We start from the raw sequence: 22,579 nt of genomic DNA, 5'->3' as shown, positions 1-22,579 counted from the left end.
GATTCAGGATGGACTCAGGTTCCTGCAGGGATTGTGCCTCTGCAGACTGATGAGAGAGTTGTACCTTTAACTGACTTCAGTTGCTTTTAGGCGAACAATGTGCTTGCAGTGAACTCTGAACTGCATCCATCTCTGGTTACTTGAGAAAATGGTCATGGTGCTACCTCCATGGTCAGACATCTAAGCAACTGAATCAGGAGCCCCCAGTTATCCAGGGACTGTTTTCCTAGGCTTTCCAATTCGTTTCAGTTTTTGGATTGAGATACGGAACACAAGAACAACTTGGAATGCAGCGAGTTAAAGAGCTATCCAGCTCAGAGAAAATACTGTCAAGAAGGTTCTTCTTTCAAATGGAGCCCTTTGAGGCACACGGTGGAAAAAGTCACCGGGCTGCTCTCTATCCTTCTTCATGTATTTTGGCTCATGAGGTGTTAACAGAGGATTTGTTCCTGAAATGATTTCCCCCTCACAGTCCTGGTGACTGAAGCTCACACAACAAGTCACAGGTTGCTTGCTGACACTAATTCTGCAATTTCCAAAACAAACGGCCCCCTGTGGGCTCACTTGGCTCTCATCCTGCCCCATGTCGCACTTCCCCCTCCAGTGCCAGCTGGAATTCTGAAGCACAACAGCACTTTAGGTGTTTTTACGAATGCTGGCACTTGATGAGCAAGCCCAGATGTTCAGGATGATGGCAAACAGGCAAATGAGGAAGCCTGGAGATCCTGCCCAGCACCCAGCCCCATCTCATTGGCTTCCCATCTGTCTGACCAGATGTGCAAGCAAGTTGGGAGTGGGTGGGCAGGTGAGGTACGTGTTCGTGTGTGCGCGTGCCTTCCTCCCTCAAATTGATTTGATTCCTTTGTGGCCATTAGCAGGAACCATTTACCGTCATACTCTTCTGTAGCTCCCACTCTTTTACATGGACCAGGGGCAGGTATTTGCTAGTGGGTTGTGCCTCAAGTTCGTGTAGCATAAGCAATAAAAAGGCAACAGTGCCTCAGTGCGATGCTCCCTGCACTTTCCCTTGTAACCTGCACCATTCAGCAGCAAAGCATGTGTTTGCTAAACTACAACATCTGCAACGCTCCGGTGTTGCATACTACACTGGTGGGGGTCACCCCCTTACATGTTCTTCTGCTTTGTCGCCACCCCCTGCTACTTCCCTATAGCCTCATCATTTTCTTCAGATGGAAATAAGGTTTAAAACTTGTGCAAAGTGTACATCAACTATTCTGATTAAAAAGGTAAAGGGACCCCTGACCATTAGGTCCAGTCGTGACTGACTCTGGGGTTGCAGCGCTCAACTCGTTTTATTGGCTGAGGGAGCCGGTGTTTGTCCGCAGACAGCTTCCAGTTCATGTGGCCAGCATGACAGAGCCGCTTCTAGTGAACCAGAGCAGCGCATGGAAATGCCGTTTACCTTCCCACCAGAGCGGTACCTATTTATCTACTTGCACTTTGACGTGCTTTCGAACTTCTAGGTTGGCAGGAGCAGGGACCGAGCAATGGGAGCTCACCCCATCACGGGGATTTGAACCGCCGACCTTCTGATCAGCAAGTCCTAGGCTCTGTTGTTTAACCCACAGCGCCACCCGCGTCCCTTCTATTCTGATTACAAGGATGTATATACCAGATGCCTTGTTCTATATCATACTAATACCTCCAACACACCAGAAGCTGCCTTATGCTGATGGAGTCACATGACTGCTCCATCTAGCTGAGTCTTATTCTATCCTGACTGGCAGTGGCTCTTCAGGGTTTTGGACAGGGAGCCTTCCCACTCCAACCTGGAGATGTCAGGAATTGTACCCTGTGGCCTTTGCTCTGCAGACTGCCACTGAGCCTTGGGGTTAAGTTATAAGAAGTTCCGCTTGCGCATTCTGAAACCATTGTGTCTGCATTAGTGGCCCACAGACAAGGCAAGCCTTGATCAGCAAGGATAATAGCATCTTCAAGGATATGGTGTGTGTTTTTGTGAGGGAATACATGGGTTTGGCTTCCTGGGAGTTGTAACTGCAATACAACCTTTCAGACTCTGCCTCCTATGATTAGAGTACTGCAAATGTTTGTGATTATTTTTTTACCTAAAGCAAAAATTGCACATTTGCCATTGCAGACAAGTATCCCAAACAAGAAACAGGTTTGAAAACAGTCTTTGAAGAATAAAAGGGGAGTGAAACCAAATTGTGAGGAGAAGCCATGAAGTCAGCAAAGATATGAAAGCACATTAGATTTGCTCTTTAAATGGGGAATGACATGCAGTTAAGCATGTGGTGTGCAAGAACAATTGGACACTGCAAAATTCTCACCCATGCTTTTGACAACAGCAAAAATATGTCTCAAAGTATGCTGTTTTCAAGTTGCACTAACTATAAAGAACATTTGGCTGTGGTGGCAAAATTTACCACCTTTGTGCATTCATGAGATGGAAAGCAAGACCAGGAAACCTTTAAGTCCTTGTGGGCCTCTTATATGTGTCAGAATTGCAAAACAGACATTAATCCATTTAAGGACATTTTCCTGCTGCTTTAAGAGATTATATTAATTGCTTAAGGTTTTTATTTGTGGATTTATCTTATATATGGATCATCATACAGTGGTACCTCAGGTTAAGTACTTAATTTGTTCCGGAGATCTATACCTAACCTGAAACTGTTCTTAACCTGAAGCACCACTTTAGCTAATGGGGCCTCCCGCTGCTGCTGCGCCACCGGAGCACGATTTCTGTTCTCATCCTGAAGCAAAGTTCTTAACCTGAGGTAATATTTCTGGGTTAGCGGAGTCTGTAACCTAAAGCATATGTAACCTGAAGCGTATGTAACCCGAGGTACCACTGTATTATATGTTTTGTTGTAAGTGAATGAACTGTGTTTTTACGTGTTTCACAATTTTATTCATACCTATGTATTAAATGTCCTGAACATGTGAAGCCAGAGGTGGAATTAAATGGGTACATTCTCTTCCCCTCCTCCACTCCCTTGCTCACTCCTTCTGCTCATGCTGCTGCTGTCAGCAGTGGCCCTGTCAGCAGTCATTTCAGAGATCTCTGTGCAGAAAGTGTTCCACCTGCTGATCGCTCCCCCAATTCATCGCACATCCGACTTTGGCACAACGCCTCTCCCAGTGCAGAGCAGGTGCAGAGGAAGAGCATCAGCAACGGGACATGTGCAGCAGCTTCGCGGGCGCAGTTTGAAGCAGATGGATTGCTTTCCACCTATCTCTCCTGGGAGTCCTTGTGCAAAAGGGTGCAGTGAAATGGGCTGCGGGGGCGTGAGAGCAGGTGGGGAGGTGGAGGAAGGGAACATCTGCCACAGAGCAGTTAGCAAGCATCTCCTCCAGAGCATTGGGGGCTGGTAGATAGACAGTGGCGGCGGCAGCAGGAGGAGTGGACTCTGGAGACAGAGAATTAAGTCGCCAGGACCCGACCCCATGTGGGAGCTTCACTTATAAATATAGGGATGCCCAAGCCTGCATGGAACCGACCCACCACATTCTCAGCCAGAAGTTCTCCCACTAATCATAGGTGCACATGAACTTTCTGTGGTTTCATGGTAGTTAAGGAAAGGCTTGCTTGTTCCAACGGGTGCACATAATCTCTCCCAGCTAATGCACAATGTAGCACATTCAGCTTTCAGGGGACAAGGAATTTAAAAAAGAAGGGCTGTCTCCGGACAGAGTCCTCCACAGATCAAGGCACCACTGACTGTGGCCTATGAAATTTGGCCTTATATTTGTTTGTTTGTATTATGATTATTTATAAAATTTATTTTCAAGGCAACTTATAACAAGTTAGCTAAGAACAATAACACAATACAGTGAAATAGCTTGATATGAGTGTTGCTGCCTCCTTTGCCATCAGAGGCTTCTGAAGCTCTGGAAGGCACAGAAGAGTACCTGTAAGGTAAGTCACACCTGCTGAATTTCTGTTTCTCGTGCAGCTGTCAAGAAATAATGGTAGGCATCTGCACAGTGGTTGAGAGCATTTAAAGGGCTTCATATATGCTCTGCTCATCTCTAATAATAATAATAACTGAGTGCACATTCTTGACCACAGAATCGTTTGTCCAAATTTGAACAATAAGGATGCAAACAGAGGTTGCACTCTAATACTTTCTGAACTTTTCAGCTGGGAAGTTTGCAAAAGCACATTCCTGGCTAGCTTTCGAAATGGGAGTTCTTCTATTTTGGTGGTTTGTTTATTTCAACTTACTCTTGAGTCTTGTGGCACAGGGCATGACAGAAAGTGAGATAAAAAGAGCAAGGACCAGAAAAATGTCTTGCTGTGAATTTCTGTTTATGGGGAATGATTGATGACATTCCTCTTAGGGATGACTCCTCCTAGTGGAAGGAACAGGCAGGGCCCACTAAAGCTTTCCTTCTTCACTCCAGGGGGAGCAGTCCTACCTCTCACCAAAACACCTGGCAGAGAAGACAACTCCTCGGCCCCACATCCCAACCTCAACACCCTGAACGCTGGGTTTGCATGTGCAAAAGCACTTGCTCAATGGAGCAGCTGGGGTAGGCAACACACCAATCAAGTAGAAAATGGAGCTCCCACTTATCTAGGTTGTTTGTTGTGTCCTCAGGTTTTGGTGGCTCACCCAACCCTGTCTCTTCCACATTCACTTATTAGAAAGAATACCATCTCCGCAGCTCCAGGGGAATTTTGCTAATATTTAAATAGCTACTGAGCAGATTGTACCAACAAAGAGTATGACTCATTCATTCCCTTTGGCACCCACGCTAATTCATCGAAGGACTTCTTCACACATTAAAAAATACACAAATGTACATCAAAGATGTTTTACGTGTATTCCTAAAAAAGTGAAGTGTGAAGGTGGCAAACTTGTAGTTGCAAGAGCGTGTAACATACAGAAAGAGTGTGCATCGTACTCATTAGGAAGTCAAGTGTCATGCCAGCTTCCTACCAGGTGTGGCAAGGCAGTGTGTCAAGTCTATATTTGTCTTGCATAAGGGGGAAGGTGGGCATAAAATGGGGGAACTGTAGGAGACGGGAGACAAAGAACAGCCACAGAGCTGAAAGATAATACAAACATATGGGGCTTTGTCCGCTGCCTTGAAGGATTTCTTCGGGAGAAGAAAAGGCTAAGGATTAAACCCTACACAAATCCGGAGTGGAGTCCCTAAGATGGCTGGATGAATGGAGCTTTCTATGTGTCCTTCCAGCAACTCCTGCAGCCAATCTGGTGCCAAACGTATACGCCAAACAAATACATTGAAACCCCAAATAAATCATGTGTGCAAACAGACATTTATCTCTGCAATCCCACTTTCTCAAGAGGCAGCTGCATCACTCTCAATAAAAAGTACACGAACCATACAACCCGTAGAATCCAATTTCCGATCTGCAATGCAGCGGAAGTTCTTGCTGCAGCCACCATTGTCCTTGGAGCAGTCCCGAACCGGCCCAAATGAATCCAGAAGAACTTCCAGGTTGTCAAAAGAGGAGGAAGTCATCAGTTCTTCCCTGCAAGAGAGAAAAATACAATTGTTAATATTCATTGTTTTAATATTACTATTCGTTGCAGCACATCAGTGTTCTAGGAGCTTTAGAGCAGACGCTGCTGGACTACAAATTCCATCACCCCTGGCCATTGGCCAACAACATCTGGAAGGCCTACTATGCTTAGCAGGAGAGTATTAAAGTGGCTTAATACATGGAGCTGTGTGTCTCTGCTAAAGGATGACTGAGCACAGAGACAGGGTAGCTGCAGATGATGTGAGTTCTTTGTGGCTGTGCACAGATGACCATTTCTGTGGACCACCAGTAGCTTGAAAAGTGGAAAAATACAGCCAATTAATGTAGTAGGCATTAACTACTCATTAACTACCCATTTCTTAGTACAGGCAATGCCCCATTTGCATGAGGGATAGGTGTTTTGATGCACCATGCCCGTTTATTTTATATATTTATTTTTGTGCATTTGTGTGCTTGCATAATGCTGCAGTTTGTGTGGGTGGAGATAGGTAGCCATGTGAACTGCAGCATGATGATGGATCAGGTGGGCATCCCAGGCAGGTGAGCCCAGGTGAACATTGTGGGCAGCGGGCAGCCCACAGGTGAGCTGCAGAGGAACAGGGCAGGGTCCCCAGCAGCCCCCTTGCTCTACTGGCACTGCATGCCTCACACCAATGAGGCAATTCTGGCATCTGGAACGTGAGGAGGCAAGCAGCAGCGCAGCCCGTGTGCCACTGGGGAACTGCTCCAGCCTGCCCTGCCAGATCCTCAGTGACTGGGCCGTGGTGCAGCTCAGCTGAAAAGGGGCAAAGAGGTGGACAGGTGCATGAGTGAGGAGGCAGAAACCCAAACCTGATGGAGTCAGGGAAGGGCATATCATTTTATGGGCTGGAACTCATTTTTTGCAAATTTCTTCAGTGAGGGGTCTATAAAAATATGTTTTGGGGTGTGAGGAATTCAAACCTGCTATTAGTTTTGTGACTGGACAACATTTAGCTTGTGATCGAAGAAGAAGCAGGTAAACTTGCTTTCGGAAAACCAAAGAATTTTAATTTTACCTTCTGGGAATGTCAGGTAATGCTAAATAATAATAACAACAAACAACAACAACAATGTACAATAATATTAATTTATGACATAACTGCAAGTACTTGGCAATCATTTTTAATGATTTATATGCAATTTTACACACATTTTACTTACCACGCAAAGCTAAATTATATAAATTTAACCAAAATATCTTTTTGTAATGGCTATGAGTTACTCGTGCGTAAACTGGTGCCTTTCTCGGCTAATTTGCCTTGTTAAACCTTTCTGACTGCACAGCCCCTTCTCATGGTGGCTGCCTCAGTCACTGGCAGAATCCGTCAGTGGGCGTTTCTTGAACCTCTTCCAACATAAAAGTTGTTTGACACCCAGTCTCCTCCTCCTCTCACTGCGCGGGAGTCTTCTGCGCAGGGAGGGCGTGGGCAGCGGAGGACCTGGGCTCTCCTCACTGATGTCCAGTGAAGAGTCCTGGAGCCCTCTCTCCAATTCCCCCATCTGCCCCCCTTTCTCCCTGGTGTTGCACTGATTATCTTCCCCCTCTACTGAGTTGTTTCTCCCCCTGCTGCTGGTTCCTTCGCCAGCATAATCTGTGAGCCTCCCCTTCGCCTCTCACTCTGATGTCAGTTCCCTGACACTTTTGACTTCCGAAGTCATGTCACAACGTTTTGGCACCCCTCATTTTGGGGAATTTGAAAGTTGACAAATTCAACACACCCTAGCAGGGAGGGCTTTGCAAGCTTTCCTGCACCCCCCCTTTTGCTGCTGCCACTGGAGGTGGGCAGAGAGAGGTGCCAAAGAAAGGGAGCATCCCTTTTGTCCGTCTACCACTGTGGGCATGACTGGAGGAAGGAGAGAAAAGCCTGCATTTCACAAGGGAAGCTACTTTCTCCCTCTTCGCGGGGCAGAGGGGAAAGGAGCTTCTTTCCACTGCTGTTGTAGGGTGGAGAGGGGAAAGGACGCGTTTAAAAATGCCAGCTTCCTTCTTTCAGAGGTGCAGCATATGGCTGCCTGAGGGGCCCTGACTGTGGCTTTTGGAAGGGGTGTGAAGCAGGCGCCCCACGCAGGTGCCCCCAGTGTGGCACAGGCCAGAGCTCCTCTCCCGGGGTTGGAGGAACCAAGACTCATGGAGAAGAGCACAGGGCCAGGTTGTACTGGAGGCTCTGCACCGGCCAGGTGCTGTTCGCTGGCTGCGCTCTCCCCTGCGTGGTGTACAGGAGGCACCGCCCTCTCTGGATCCCAGCCTTGCAAGGCTGCTGGGAGAGGGGGCAGCCCTGCCCTAGCCTCGCCTTGCTGGCGGGGGGCACGTGCCTCTTGCACCCTTCTCTGGAAGACAAGAGAGCCAGTGTGGTGTAGTGGTTAAGAGTGGTAGACTCGTAATCTGGGGAACCGGGTTCGATTCCCTGCTCCTCCACATGCAGCTGCTGGGTGACCTTGGGCTAGTCACACTTCTCTGCAGTCTCTCAGCCCCCCTCACCTCACAGAGTGTTTGTTGTGGGGGAGGAAGGGAAAGGAGAATGTTAGCGGCTTTGAGACTCCTTTGGGTAGTGATAAAGCGGGATATCAAATCCAAACTCCTCCTCTTCTTCTTCTAGTGCTGCCCTCCCCAAATCTGAGCCTTGCAAGGGTGCTGTGGGGACGCGGCAACTGTGCACCCTTCAGTCCCAGCCTCGCACGAGCCCAGCAAGACTTGGATCTGGGGAGGGTGGCACGAGAAGGGTGCAATAGCCAAGCTGGCATCACTCGAGCAGAAGCAGGGGCTGGACGAGCGCAGTGGGGTTCATTTGTCCTCTGCCCCTCGCCCTGCCCCACTGCCTTATTTCCTTTTGCAGGCAAGTAAAGCCTCTCCCCCTTTCCTCTGCCCTGCCCCCTGGCCTGCTGCAGGTTTTTGGAGGGTGATGCGTAAAGGGAGAGGAGGCTTGGCTGAGCTGTAAAAGGAGAGGTTTGGGCATGACCAGAGGAGTATGGCAGGGTTGGTGGGGCTGGCAAGTAATGCAAGCAGGGGCTGTAGCCCTTAGTAAAAGAGAAATAGGTCTCAATCTGTTGCCCAAATGGTAAGTGTGTGTCGTCTGCCGAACGTGCCCTGGCCTGCTGTCCTGTACCAGAGGTGTGTCCAGGGAAGAGGAAGAGAGAGAAGTGGAGCCACTCAGGTGTCCTGGGAGACAACTCTAAGCATGAGAGTACAGAGAGGAAGAAAACTTAGCAGCTACTAGGGTGGGGAAATGGCTTCCAGGAACCCGAGCGACCCTTTGATCGTTCTAAAGCTTAGAACAAGCACGTACCTGACCTCCACAGCATCCTCCATCACTGTCATGTCTGTTTTGCACTTGGCTGATGGGTTGATGGCCAGTTCAGCGGGTGGGATGACAAAGCTCTTGCTCAGCGGCAGCCACATCCCTTCCCCAAGAGTATAGGTGAATCTGGATTCAGAGAGAGGAAACCAGTTGGATACGCGGCCCAAGAAGAAGCATTATTTGTGGACATGAATCTAGATGCAATTCTCTAGCAGGTTATGACTCAGTTGGCAGGACACTTGCTTTGCTTGTGTAATGTTCCCTGTTCAGTGACTGGCATCTAGAGTTAAATATCTCCAGGAAGAGGTGCTGAGGAACACTTCTGCCTGCAAGACTCTGCCGACAGCATCTGTGGCTGAAGGGCCAATGCCTGGATTCACTCTGAGTTAGCTTTGCTGCATTCAGCTATGTCACCTCCTAGCCAAATCTGATTGGCTATGCAGAAAAGTCACAGTTCATAGGAAGAAGTCGGGTTCCAAGACATAAACGGTGTTGCCAAATAGGGCTGTGTGGTTGTGTGCACAAGGAGAGAGGTTTGTCAGGCATGTTTTTTCTCTCCCCGGTAGTTCGCCCCTTTCATGCTGAAAATATTCACTTGTGAATATTTGGTGCCACTCTACCTGAAATGGCATTTCCCTACTATATGCTGAGGCAGGAAAGGGAGAAAGAACAGCAGAGAACAAGGAGAGATAATGTACATGGTTGGTCACTCTGGCTGCATTGGGAAAAAACCTTACCTGAATATCTTGTCAGAAGGTTGTTCTCCCAGCACCAAATCAAATCCACGTTGGAATATGGTATATGGCCATGGCCTGGAGAAAAACAAAACCACAGAAACCATGAAAGCTTTCTTTCTTTCTTTCTTTCTTTCTTTCTTTCTTTCTTTCTTTCTTTGTCACCAAATGGCTCAGGAGAAGTTACAAAAAATGTCAGAACTGGAACAACTATATTAAAACCATAAAATGAAAGCACAAGTCAAGCAGTGACAAAGCAACAGAGCAGAAGACCAGAACAGCAGTGCACAAAGGAAGACAGGAGATACTCACTCAACCAAAGGTTTGGATAAGAGAAGAGTACACACCTCACAATATTTCACCTCATAATTGCACGTGAGCTGACAGCACGCAATAGCAGCCAAACACAAGACAGGACAGAGTGAGTGACTCTCCGCCACAGATGGTTTGCTGTGGCACCCAAGGAAGGAGCTCCTCAACACCCTTCAGGTAACTTTGAGGTAAGTAAACACAGCAGAGATCTTTCTTAATGGAGTCCAGCACATAGCATGCTAAGTCCCACATGGGTGGGATGCTAGGCTATGGGACTTCCCAGACTCTTTCACTCACTTGTATCAGTGATGAGGAGGTTTCTTACAGTAACCCTGAATAGGAACTTAGGCTTGCAAAAAAACAACCCCAAACTGATTAATAATGGACACTCCCACACCCATACTATAGCAATTTAATTTTTAATGCAAGAGATTCTACATTACAGCCTTCAACTTATTCAGTATTCCCCCCTCCCCATTTAACATGTTTTTTGCATCACAAACAAACAAACAAACAAACAAACAAACAAACAAACAAACGAGATAGATATGCCAGTCTCTCTGTTTTCACTGCAGACCTAATAGCTAGGGTGTGCAGATGCAGAAAAAGACAGGTTTCTTTCAGCACCTTTAATACGGTCAAACCTTGGTTGTCGAACGTAATCCATTCTGGAAGACTGTTCAACTTCCGAAATGTTCAGCAACCAAGGCACGGCTTCTGATTGGTTGCAAGAACTTCTTGCACTCAAGTGGAAACTGCGTCAGACATTTAATTTCCAAAAAAACGTTCCAAACCTGGAACATTTACTTCCAGGTTTTCAGCATTCGGGAGCCAAAACGTTCCAAAATGGAGGCGTTTGGAAACCAAGTATTGACTGTAGTTGTACAGAAGAGGGAATTCCAGCAGGTGTAGCTTGACCATATGTAACAGTAAAAGCATCTAGTTTGCTTTTAAAGTCAATACACATTACCAGCTTCAAAACTCATTGAGGTCATTTCTGTTGGAGTTGGAACTTAACTGGTTAAGTTGTTCCCATGATGCCTCACCATTCTGACGTCAATTTTAGAAGCTTGGGAGGAGCTTCGGGCAAAGTTTGCCAGTCCCACTATGTGAGCTGTGGGGAACAGACGCAGGGCTGTGATGGCTGCAACTAGCCCTGGAAATACCTGAGAAATGTTGGAAATAAATGCTGTATAGAGACAAACGGGACTCTGTGTGTTTGTCCGGGAGCTGAATCCAGCAGGTGACAGTTTACAACGCTGTGCGAAGCTCTGCTGACCGTGACCAAGAGGAGCAGGGGCGGAAGCGTGCCGGGCAGCAATAAACCGCTAATCGAGGTTTCTAAATCAATTAGCGGGGGTCACGGCTAATAAAACAGCACAGGTTATGGGTCATCACCGCTTGTAAAACTGTCGGGAGCTTTGATCTGCGGCGTCGAGCAGGGGGCCGGCAGGAGGCGGAAGGATTTTTTGCCTGGTGTTGAAAGGCAAGGAGAGCTGCGAAGCAAACAAGCAGGCTGCAAGACGCAGAGAAGTGCCTGTGTTGCTGAGAACTGCCAAGAGCTGAGAGCAGCTGAGGAATCGTTTCTCCGGACGGGTGCTGGATGAGCTGGTGATCTTGTGAGTACAGCTTGGGGCCCCTTGGGAGAACGGAAGAGGATGGCAGGCTGCCAGGTCTTGGAGGACTGTGGGAGGCTCACTTTAAGAAGTTGGGCAACCTGGCTGCTGATCTAAAGTCTACTGTTCTGGGTGCCAGGAAGCCAGAGGCCGTTCAGCGCTCCAGGGTGTTTGTGAGGCTGGAGGCGGAAAGCAAGGGCCGGGAGATGGCTGCTACAGAACAGAAAGACAAGATGGCGCTGATCACCTACGTGAGAGCCGGTGCACAGCTGGGAAAGGCTGTGGGCCCCAGAGGGGGGGCAAAGGGACTATTGGCACTTGGAAATGTCCTGCTGTGTTTGCTGTGAAGCTTCAGCAGGAGGCCAGAGCCCTGAGGAAGGAATACAAAAGCCTAAAGATGGCTGGAGCCCCTGTCCCTGATGCTTTAGCCACAAGGAGTGCTGCTGAGCAGGTCGGGGGGGCGGAAGGTTTCCGAAGGCACGTTCAAAGTTTTCCACTGTACGTGCTGGAATGAAGCGGCAGTTCAGGGGGGGCGGATCTGGCAAGAGGTGTTTTTCCGGGAGGAGGAAGGCCAAGCCAGCTGGGAGGAGCCCCAGGCAGTGTTTTTCCACTGGAGTTCAACGTCTGCGTGGCAGATTGCCCCCACCGGAGCAGAGAGACAAGACAGGATGTTGCCAAGGTCAACAAACTGCTGAATTCTCATGGGAACCAGTCGGGTTTCCATGGCAACCAGTCTGGGAGTTATCAGCCTGGGAACGCAAGACTGAGGCTGGTGGACGTGCCAGGTGCCAGCAAGAGACTCGTGGGACAAGGCCAGAGCAGAGTGTTGTTATTGGCTCTGCTGCTAATTGCAATTTGATCCCAGAGACATCTGCTGGGAAGCTGCGGAAATGCAGGGCTGTTTTGACAGGGATGACTGTTAGGTTCACAGACGGAACACAAAAATCAGTCTGTGGTGTGGTGGCTAACGTGTTCTTTTCTTTCCAGGAGGAGCAAAAGTTCAACGTTGTGCCGGGACTGAAGTGTTGTCTTTTATATGTATCAGCTCTAATGAAGCAGGGATACAATGCTCGTTTTGAAAATGACACCTGTTCCATTTTCAGAGGGGGGAGACAACGGGTCAACATGCAGAGGGGGAACAACGTCTTTGTTCTGGAGTCACCTCTGGAGGGTTGTGGGAATGCTGGTAAAGCACAGGTGCAGTGTGCTAAGGCACAGGTGCAGTGTGCTAAGGTTCCCAGTCATGTGCAAAAGTTGCACAGGTGCACAAAAGGGTGTAAAATCACACAATGTGAGAGGTCCCAAGGGTGCAGGGCATGCAAAGGTGCAAAGGTGCTTGGTTTTCCCGGGTTTGGGAGGGTAACCAAAGAGCCCTTTGAGCTGGTTCTCACAGATCTGTCAGGACCCAAGAGGTCTGAGAGTCTGGGTGAGGCCAGGTATGTGCTGTCGCTGACAGGCAACCACAGCCAGGTTGGCTGGTGTTTCTCTCTCAAATCACAGGGGGGGGTGACGCAACTGATCCAGGATTGGGTTGCGGGGGTGGAACTAAGGTTCTCCACCAGGGTGCAAGGGTTCAAGAGCGACCGAGGGTCACAGTTTACTGGGTCTGCTCTGGAGGAGTTTTTCAAGGAAAAGGAAATACGTCACCAGGTGACAGGTGCAAAGTCTTCTCAAGGGAGAAGGGAGGCTGTGGCTGAACCCAGTGATGGGGACCAGGTCCAGGGTCAGGGGTCAGGGCAGGTTTGGGCATCTCCAAGGGTTGTGAAAGGAGTGTCCAGGTGTGAGGCTTCATCTCCGGTAATGGAGGAAGCTCACGGAAGGATTGTCAAGTCAGAGGGGGAAACGTCTGACGGAGAAGACACAACTGCTGGCCCTAATGGGTCAGTAGGGTATCAGGTCACAGGTGCGTGGAAAAGTGTCGCACAGTGTGATTCTGGGAGTGTTGAAGGGGTTCAACAGGTGCCTGGGAAAGATGCCGGGAAGGGGCACAAGGCAAAGGGGAAGGTGTTGAACTCAAAAAGGTGTGGTCAGAATGTGATGCAAGGGGGGTGTTGGAGTTGGAACTTAACTGGTTAAGTTGTTCCCATGATGCCTCACCATTCTGACGTCAATTTTAGAAGCTTGGGAGGAGCTTCGGGCAAAGTTTGCCAGTCCCACTATGTGAGCTGTGGGGAACAGACGCAGGGCTGTGATGGCTGCAACTAGCCCTGGAAATACCTGAGAAATGTTGGAAATAAATGCTGTATAGAGACAAACGGGACTCTGTGTGTTTGTCCGGGAGCTGAATCCAGCAGGTGACAGTTTACAACGCTGTGCGAAGCTCTGCTGACCGTGACCAAGAGGAGCAGGGGCGGAAGCGTGCCGGGCAGCAATAAACCGCTAATCGAGGTTTGTAAATCAATTAGCGGGGGTCACGGCTAATAAAACAGCACAATTTCCCCATCGTGCCTCACATCACTGGATGCGCTTCCAATTCACCAGTTGTCTGTCTACACCAGTGTGTGGAGAGGGAACATGGATGTATTCCTATGGCTTGCATTTTCAAATTATATCAAAGCTGGTTTGGGGGGAAACGCAATCTAAACACAGTATTTCTCAAGGAACAGCAGGACAGATGTGGATTGTGACTAATGTCATGTGCATTAAGAAGAAGAAAGCTTTTGGCCTCACCCAGGGCCGGATTTAGGTTTGAGGAGGCCCTAAGCTACTGAAGGTAATGGGGCCCTTTATATGTCCAGCTGTCCTTTGTCAACAACAAATTGTGGCTGTTTTTTGTGTTCAATATATGCTATATGGTAATTTATTAACCTAACAGGTATCTAAAGCCATTTGCTACTGTTGCTGTACGTAGGTTTTATTTTATTTGTTTTTTATCTTATATTTTGGAAATGTACATCCACGTTTTCCCCCTTTAAATTTTATGGGAGCCCCAAGAGAGTGGAGCCCTAAGCTATAGTTTGTTTAGCTTATATGTAAATCCGGCAGTGGCCTCACCATAAGGTGAGCAGCTAGAGGTTAGAGAAGGGCTAACAGGAAGTACATAAAAGGACTGTGCCTAAGCTATAGGTCAGTTGTGCTGACCAGCCGTGCTCAGGGATTGCATGTCAGGAGTGGGCAGACTTCAGGCTTGAACCCCAAGATCTAACCTGATCTCAGTTTTTGACAGAATTACAAGCCTGGTAGATGAAGGGAACACAGTGGATGTAGCCTACCTTGATTTCAGCAAGGCATTTGACAAGGTGCCCCATGATATTCTTGTAAAGAAGCTGGTAAAATGCAGTCTTGACTATGCTACCACTCAGCAGTGGCGTAGCGTGGGTTGTCAGCACCCGGGGCAAGGCAAGTAATTTGCATCCCCTAACCCATGGATTTGCGCCCCTAACCCTAACCCCCAGATGTTGCGCCCGGTGCAGCCGGCCCCCCCTGCACCCCCATGCTACGCCACTGGCGAGTGCCTCCTAAGCATGTGCAGAGCGCCTCCCTCCGCCCCCGCCACGCGGAGCTCAGCCTGCGCGTGGGCAGGCCCTTTGCGTCACGCGCGCTTGGCAATCCCCGGCACCTCTCCTCTCCTCTCTCTCTCCCTGGAGAAATGAAGCAGTGACCCGACAAGGAGTAGCAAAGGATGGGCGTGTTTCGTCCCTGATCCGGATGAGATCAAGGCGCTGGCAACGGGAAGGAGGCGGGGGAGAAGCAGGAGCAGGCCAGCCGGGGCTGCTCCAGACCCCCCCCCCCATCTCTCCCATCGCCGCTGGAGGGGTCATGGAGACACTGAGCCCGGGAGGCGGGTAGTCAGCCAGGGCGCACCTACCCAACCTCGCCACGCCCAGGCGCGCTGCTCTCTCCAGCTACCTCCCGGCTGGGCCAGCGGCTCCACCTCTTCCTTTGCCTCTTTGAGCCGCTTAATTCCCAGCAAGCGATTAGCAGGCTCGGATCGGATCCTGCGGCAGGCGGCGCCTCCACCTCCTCCTCCTCCCGGCTTTGCTGCTGCTGCTGCTGCGTGGCTCTTTTCCCTCCACCGACGGCGCGCTGCGCCTTGGAGAGGTTCCCGCTTCCTCGAGGGGGGCCGGCCAAACGGAGACGACGACCCCCCACCCCAAACAAGCCTCGATTGCTTGTCCCTTCCCTCTGGACTCGCGCCCCCCCCCAGATGTTGTGCCCGGTGCGGCCAGCACCCCTGGCACCCCCCACGCTATGCCACTGCCACTCAGTGGATTTGTAACTGGCTGACTGACTGAACCCAAAGGGTGCTCATCAATGGTTCCTCTTCATCCTGGAGAAGAGTGATTAGTGGGGTGCCACAGGGTTCTGTCTTGGGCCCGGTCTTATTCAACATCTTTATCAACGACTTGGATGATGGACTCAAGGGCATCCTGATCAAATTTGCAGATGACACCAAACTGGGAGGGGTGGCTAACATCCCAGAGGACAGGATCACACTTCGAAAACGACCTTGACAAATTAGAGAACTGGGCCAAAACAAACAAGATGAATTTTAACAGGGAGAAATGTAAAGTATTGCACTTGGGCAAAAAAAAAGAGAGGCACAAATACAAGATGGGTGACACCTGGCTTGAGAGCAGTACATGTGAAAAGGATCTAGGAGTCTTGGTTGACCACAAACTTGACATGAGCCAACAGTGTGACGCGGCAGCTAAAAAAGCCAATGCAATTCTGGGCTGCATCAATAGGAGTATAGCATCTAGATCAAGGGAAGTAATAGTGCCACTGTATTCTGCTCTGGTCAGACCTCACCTGTAGTACTGTGTCCAGTTCTGGGCACCACAGTTCAAGAAGGACACTGACAAACTGGAACGTGTCCAGAGGAGGGCAACCAGAATGGTCAAAGGCCTGGAAATGATGCCTTATGAGGAAGGGCTAAGGGAGCTGGGCATGTTTAGCCTGGAGAAGAGGAGGTTAAGGGGTGATATGATAGCCATGTTCAAATATATAAAAGGATGTCATATAGAGGAGGGAGAAAGGTTGTTTTCTGCTGCTCCAGAGAAGCGGACACGGAGCAATGGATCCAAACTACAAGAAAGAAGATTCCACCTAAACATTAGGAAGAACTTCCTGACAGTAAGAGCTGTTTGACAGTGGAATTTGCTGCCAAGGAGTGTGGTGGAGTCTCCTGCTTTGGAGGTCTTTAAGCAGAGGCTTGACAACCATATGTCAGGAGTGCTCTGATGGTGTTTCCTGCTTGGCAGGGGGTTGGACTCGATGGCCCTTGTGGTCTCTTCCAACTCTATGATTCTATGATTCTATCTGCCAGCTAGAGCCAGGAGCAAAAGATATATAGCTAGAATTAAAGAGCAAGGTACTTCTGAGACTAGGATTTTGTTTTTAGAACTGTGCTCTCACTCTTTTCATATACCAAAGTCCACTCCCGGCTAGCTTTCTTCACCTCAGCAGCCTAATTTAGTTAAGTTATTGCTATGGTTAAACAATTAGGAGTGATAAAAACATACAAATTTCTGCCCCCCCCCCAAATCCATCCATCTACCAGGAGATCCCAGTCTGTCTTCTGCCCACCCCAGTTTAAATCTTGTTCCCACAACTTCAGAGCTTCAAAAGACTTGCCCACAGTTGTCTGAAAAGTTGTGTGTTATCCTGTGGTGACATTGGTACAGCTCTGGCTGAGGTATAATTACAGCCCATGACTCACACAAAAAACACAAGATATTTTGAAGGGCAGCTGAAAATTATAAGGTGCAGCCACCATTATGAGTCAACCCCTAGCACAATAACCCCCTCCTTTCCCGTTTTTCCTTTTTAGCATTCTTGTTATACTTGTAATTTCTGCCTGGATTGTGAATCAATGTGAAGATAATTCATCCATCATCCAACATAGGTGTTCAAAGGAAGGGATTTTAGCCATAAGCGAGAGAAAAACAGAGTTGTTCAAGAGAGCATGAGCATTCCAGGTGGTTGAGGGTAGTAGCTTTGGAGATGCAAGTGTAATAAATTGAATTTTTACACTGGTGTAGCTCAGTCGGTATAGCATTAGACTCTTAATCTCAGCGTTGTGAGTTCGAGTCTAACGTTGGGTGAAAGATGCCTCCTGCATTGCAGGGGGTCAGACTAGATGACCCCTGGGCTACCTTCCAACTCTACAATTTGATTATTCTGTCTAGACTATCCAGGCTCACCACAAGTATTAGTTAGTAGGTTTAGCCTGCCTCTCAGGTCTGTGACAGAACCCTCAAGGGAGCTAACAAGCTCAAAAACCATTTACTCCACTGACCATGGATCCAACTCAGGGGAGCTGCCTCTACACCAGCAAAGCCAAGTGGCTTTCTAAACTTCAGAGGCCTCATGGGTGTAGAGTGATCTAACCCCAACTCTGCAATGAAAGGTTCATGAGGATCTGTCAGTCCCCTGGGCCTCATGAAGGAGGCTATCTATTGCCTACAAAGCACCAACAATGTGAACATTGCAAAACGAAGAAATCCAACTAGCAACAGCAATCCCAGAGCCCACAAATGGATACACTAGCCTATTTCTAGGCAATTTTGTATGTGTTCATAAGTCCATTTGGTCACATTTCTGCATTAATCTGTTATGCATTTGAGGAGTTCGTGGGTTTGTTTGTTTTAAAAAAAGTCTGTATGAAAGGGTTAGGACCGATATGAGGGCCAGACTGCGATAGTGGCTTCACCCAGTGGTATATCGATGAAACAGACGTCGTTCCTGAGCCACTCAGCCAGCAACACCAATTTCACCATTGGGCCACTGGAAACAGAGGGATTCAGGAGTAGCAGCAGTTCCACCCACAATATACTGCTGGGTGAAGCCACCAACATGCTCTGCCCCTCAACTGCAAAGGGAGGGCCAAGCTGTATTGCTGGGCCAATGCAGCTTATTCCTCCCTTTGCTACTCTAAACTGCTACTGCCCCCAGGTAAGTGAACCCCAGTGCCTCACATGAGAGCCAGAGAGGCATGGGGCTCACTCAGCTGGGGGACGGGAGTCTTCCCGCCCCCCCCCCCAGCTGAGCAGTGCAAACAAGCTGCATTGTCCTGGCCCCTGAGGCACTGGGGTGAAAGAGCAGCAGCTCCTGCAGTGAGAGCTGCGGGAGTTTCACCCTCGCAGGCTAGGGGTAAAGCAGCTTGTTGTTTCAGCATTGCTGTGTATTGCCAGATTGCAATGTTTGACTGGTGATATATCACAGTGTTGAAAACATCACACCACCCAGCCCTAAAGGACCTCTGACTGTTAAGTCTGACTCTGGGGTTGCGGCGCTCATCTCACTTTACTGGGCGAGGGAGCGAGCGTTTGTCCTCAGACAGTTTTCCTGGGTCATGTGGCCAGCATGACTAAGCCGCTTCTGGCGAAACCAGAACAGCACACAGAAACACCGTTTACCTTCCCGCCAGAGTGGTACCTATTTATCTACTTGCACTTTGACGTGCTTTCGAACTGCTAGGTTGGCAGGAGCAGGGACTGAGCAATGGGAGCTCACTCCGTCAGGGGGATTCGAACCACCAACCTTCTGATCGGCAAGCCCTTGGCTTTGTGGTTTAGACCACAGCGCCACCCGAGCCTCCCTGGAGAGAGCATTCTACAAACAGGAAGCCACCCTCCGGACCTCTTGTGGGGGAGGCACATGAAGAAGGACCCCAGATGATGATCGCAGGGTTCGGGTCGGTTCGTATAGGGAGAGGTGATCCTTGAGGTATTGTGGTCCTGAGCTGTTTAAGGCTTCATAGGTCAAAACCAACACTCTGAATTGGACCCGGAAACTAATTGGCAACCAGTTTAGTCGGACTAGGATATGGTACAATGGGCAGAGTGTCCCGTATAGACCACAGAGTTTCCTACTCAGTCATAATATTCATTGAGTGACTTTGGTAAGTCACTGTCTCTCAGCCTAATCACTTGTGAGAATAAAAGGTATACGTTTGGAGAACTCTCAGTTTTCTTTGAGCAATGAAGCACCCTGAGAAGACAATGTGGAATAGTGGAATGAGTGTTGGGACTTAAGAGTGGAGAGAAGAGATTTCAAACTCCCACTCCACCAGAAAACTTCCTGGTTGTCCTTGGAACGACTGACACGCTAATCTATTTCTCCACTTGCTGTGAAGTTTTAAAAGTTGGGGGAGCCAGGCACACAGCTTGGATGGCCTTGGAGGAAGGGTGGAATAAGCAGACAGGGGAAGAGGAAGAAAGGGGATGGTAAAGGTAAAAAGGGCACTTGTGAGCCGTTCCACGTAATTAGGTATCATTTTGGTCAGCGATTCAGATTGAAGATAATTTCCCAATAAATACAATGGATGAGAAAATGGTGGTGACTGTTGCAACAATAAATAAGCACTTTCATTTCTAACCCAAGTGTCACAGCACCACAAACAACAAAAGGTTGATTGCAGAATTATGTATTTTGATGTTGTTTCAAGGCATAGATATGACTGTACTTTTTTCTGCTGTTGAAATCGATGGCTGAAACGGGAAATTTTTTCATTCATTTTTGATAGCAGGACCAGCCTGAATAAGGCAAGATTTCCAAAGAGCTATACAAAGCGTACTTCATGGGCCTCATTTATACCTCTCAATACTCAGGTAGATGGGCTTTCTTTCTATTCTGCAGGCTTGCAGTGAGTGAGGAGCAAAAGATCAGAAGGACTATTGTTCCACAGACACACTGGGGTGAGCATTTTTTAAAAAAAATAAGGGAGAAGTTTCCATTTAGGTGTGAGCAGGGCTGGATTTACGTATAAGCTAAGCAAGCTATAGCTTAGGGCCCCACTCTCTCTCTCTCCCCCCCCCCCCATTTCACTATTAATATACTTCTTCTTAATTGTATTTCAGTTCAACACTTACTTTGGTAAAATACATATTTCATTATGTGCAAATGGCTTTAGATACCTATTAGGTCCATAAATTACCATATAGCATATATTGAACACAAAAAGCAGTGACAATTTGTTGTTGACAAAGGACAGCTGGACATATAAAGGGCCCCATTATCTTCAGTAGCTTAGGGCCTCATCACCCACGCCCTGGGTGAGGCCAAAAGCTTTCTTCTTCTTAATGCACATGACATTAGCCACAATTCACATCTGTCCTCGTCAAACCTAAATCCGGCCCTGGGTGTGAGGGGAGTGAATTAAGTCAGATAGACAACTCTGTGGAGCCAGGTTTGAGCAAGGCTCCTGTCAATACAGACTCGCTAATGGTTCATTGTCCTTGATTACTGATTAGAACTAGTTAGTCAAAGGTAAGTATTTTTGTATTATTAGCAAAAGGCCCCCTGAGTTGGACTGTCCAGCTCTCCTACTTCCTCACTTCATCTGTTACTGAAGCTCTTGTGTCAGATTGACCCAAGCTAACCTTATTTCCCCAAATTGAACGTGACCTCCAGACCCTAAGGAAGAAGTGAAGGCCACTTTCCCCATCACCTACTGACTGATTGTAGCTGCATAGTAGAACATATGGATTCCGGGTCCACATCCTGGCTTCTTCAGCGAAAAAGGATGCGAAAGACTCAGCTGCTGTCAGTCAGAGCAGACAACACTGGGTTAGATGAAGAAATAGTCAACTGTGCTAGAAAAAGGCAGCCTCCTATGTTCCAAACCCAGAAGTGGTTACTTGTCACTAGCAAAGGCAAAGCCAGAACCACAGCAATGAATCATGCAGAGTTGAATCTTCTGGGTGAATCCTTTGGGCTGAGATATTTTTTAAATGTTCAATTTATTTCTCTCTTGTGGTACGCTAGAGTGTTTTGGTACACAGGTTGAGAATTACTGGCCTAATAAGACAAATTCAGAAATATAGGGTTGTGAGGGGAAGAGGGTTAGAATGGAGGTGGAGACAATGCTGAGCAGATATAAGGATACAAGTGCCAAGAGAAAGCAAAAAGATATATTTTAAAACATTTTTTTTCTTGGTGGCATCACTACTTTTGGCATTTCTCATTTTGCCTGAGAAGGAACCTCCCAGCTTGTTTTAAATGAAACATGGAAGCAACCTAGGTATTTACAGCACGCCTTGAGAAGAAGAAGGAGGAGGAGGAGCAGGAGGAGGAGAAGGAGGAGGAAAAGAAAAGAAGAAGAAGAAGAAGAAGAAGAAGAAGAAGAAGAAGAAGAAGAGGAGGAGGAGGAGGAGGAGGAGGAGGAGGAGGAGGAGGAGGAGGAGGATTTTGGATTTGATATCCCGCTTTATCACTCCCCTAACATTCTCCTTTCCCTTCCTCCCCCACAACAAACACTCTGTGAGGTGAGTGGGGCTGAGAGACTTCAGAGAAGTGTGACTGGCCCAAGGTCACCCAGCAGCTGCTTGTGGAGGAGCAGAGAAGCGAACCCGGTTCCCCAGATTACAAATGAAACAGAATCTTCAAGAATTAAACGGCATTAAGGCTGTGAAAAAACTGAAATTTTTGGGAGTCTGGTTGACAGCCAGAAACCCTAATCTATTTGAAGATAATTATGTTAAGATTTGGAAAGAAGTGAAGATGGGGAGGGATGAAACATTCACTTTTAGGGCCATTGTCAGCTATAAAAACGAATGTATAGATGGTATTTAACACCGTATAAAACTGCAAAAATGTATAAAAGTAAATTAAGTATCTTTTGGAAGTGTAAAATGTCAGATGGAACTTTTTTTCATGTGTGGTGGACCTGCAGAAGGGCAAAAGGTTTCGTTGAGATTCCTACATTGCAGGGGGCTGGACTCTACGACACGCAGGATTCCTTCCAACTCCACAATTCTATGATTCTATGCACACATTCTGGCAAATCCAGAGCAATTCATCATACAGAGTGATTTGAGCTAAGACAAGTACCTACTTCTTATTTTCGTGCTCTTTCATGGCTTACTAGCAACTGCCTTACAGCACCCACTTTGTGAATTATAGTAGTTGTAGGGACACGGGTGGCACTGTGGGTTAAAGCACAGAGCCTAAGACTTGCTGATCAGAAGGTCGGCGGTTCAAATCCCCACAAGGGGGTGAGCTCCCATTGCTCGGTCCCTGCTCCTGCCAACTTAGCAGTTCAAAAGCACATCCAAGTGCAAGTAGATAAATAGGTACCGCTCCGGCGGGAAGGTAAACGGCATTTCCGTGCGCTGCTCTGGTTCGCCAGAAACGGTTTAGTTATGCTGGCCA

General features: G+C 48.2%; 1 protein-coding gene and 1 long non-coding RNA gene across 3 annotated transcripts in view; both read right to left on the bottom strand.

Annotated features, from left to right (window-relative positions):
* The window catches only part of LOC308587148, a 283,237-nt gene that overhangs the window by 68,423 nt on the left and 192,235 nt on the right, over positions 1–22,579 (bottom strand). The gene's annotated exons all lie outside the window — the stretch shown is intronic.
* The window catches only part of ASTN1 (astrotactin 1), a 243,585-nt gene that overhangs the window by 66,815 nt on the left and 154,191 nt on the right, over positions 1–22,579 (bottom strand). For both annotated transcript variants that reach the window (XM_081194294.1, XM_081194293.1), the window contains exons 9-11: positions 9,558–9,632; positions 8,809–8,946; positions 5,341–5,491 (exon numbers count right to left, since the gene is read on the bottom strand). In XM_081194294.1, the coding sequence (XP_081050420.1) occupies positions 5,341–5,491; positions 8,809–8,946; positions 9,558–9,632 (364 nt within the window). The remainder of the gene's footprint in view (positions 1–5,340; positions 5,492–8,808; positions 8,947–9,557; positions 9,633–22,579) is intronic.

The sequence above is a fragment of the Podarcis bocagei genome (genome assembly GCF_964188305.1).
Source record: "Podarcis bocagei genome assembly, chromosome: 5".
In the NCBI taxonomy this organism is placed as follows: domain Eukaryota; kingdom Metazoa; phylum Chordata; class Lepidosauria; order Squamata; family Lacertidae; genus Podarcis; species Podarcis bocagei.
This window is presented reverse-complemented; position numbering and strand designations above follow the sequence as displayed.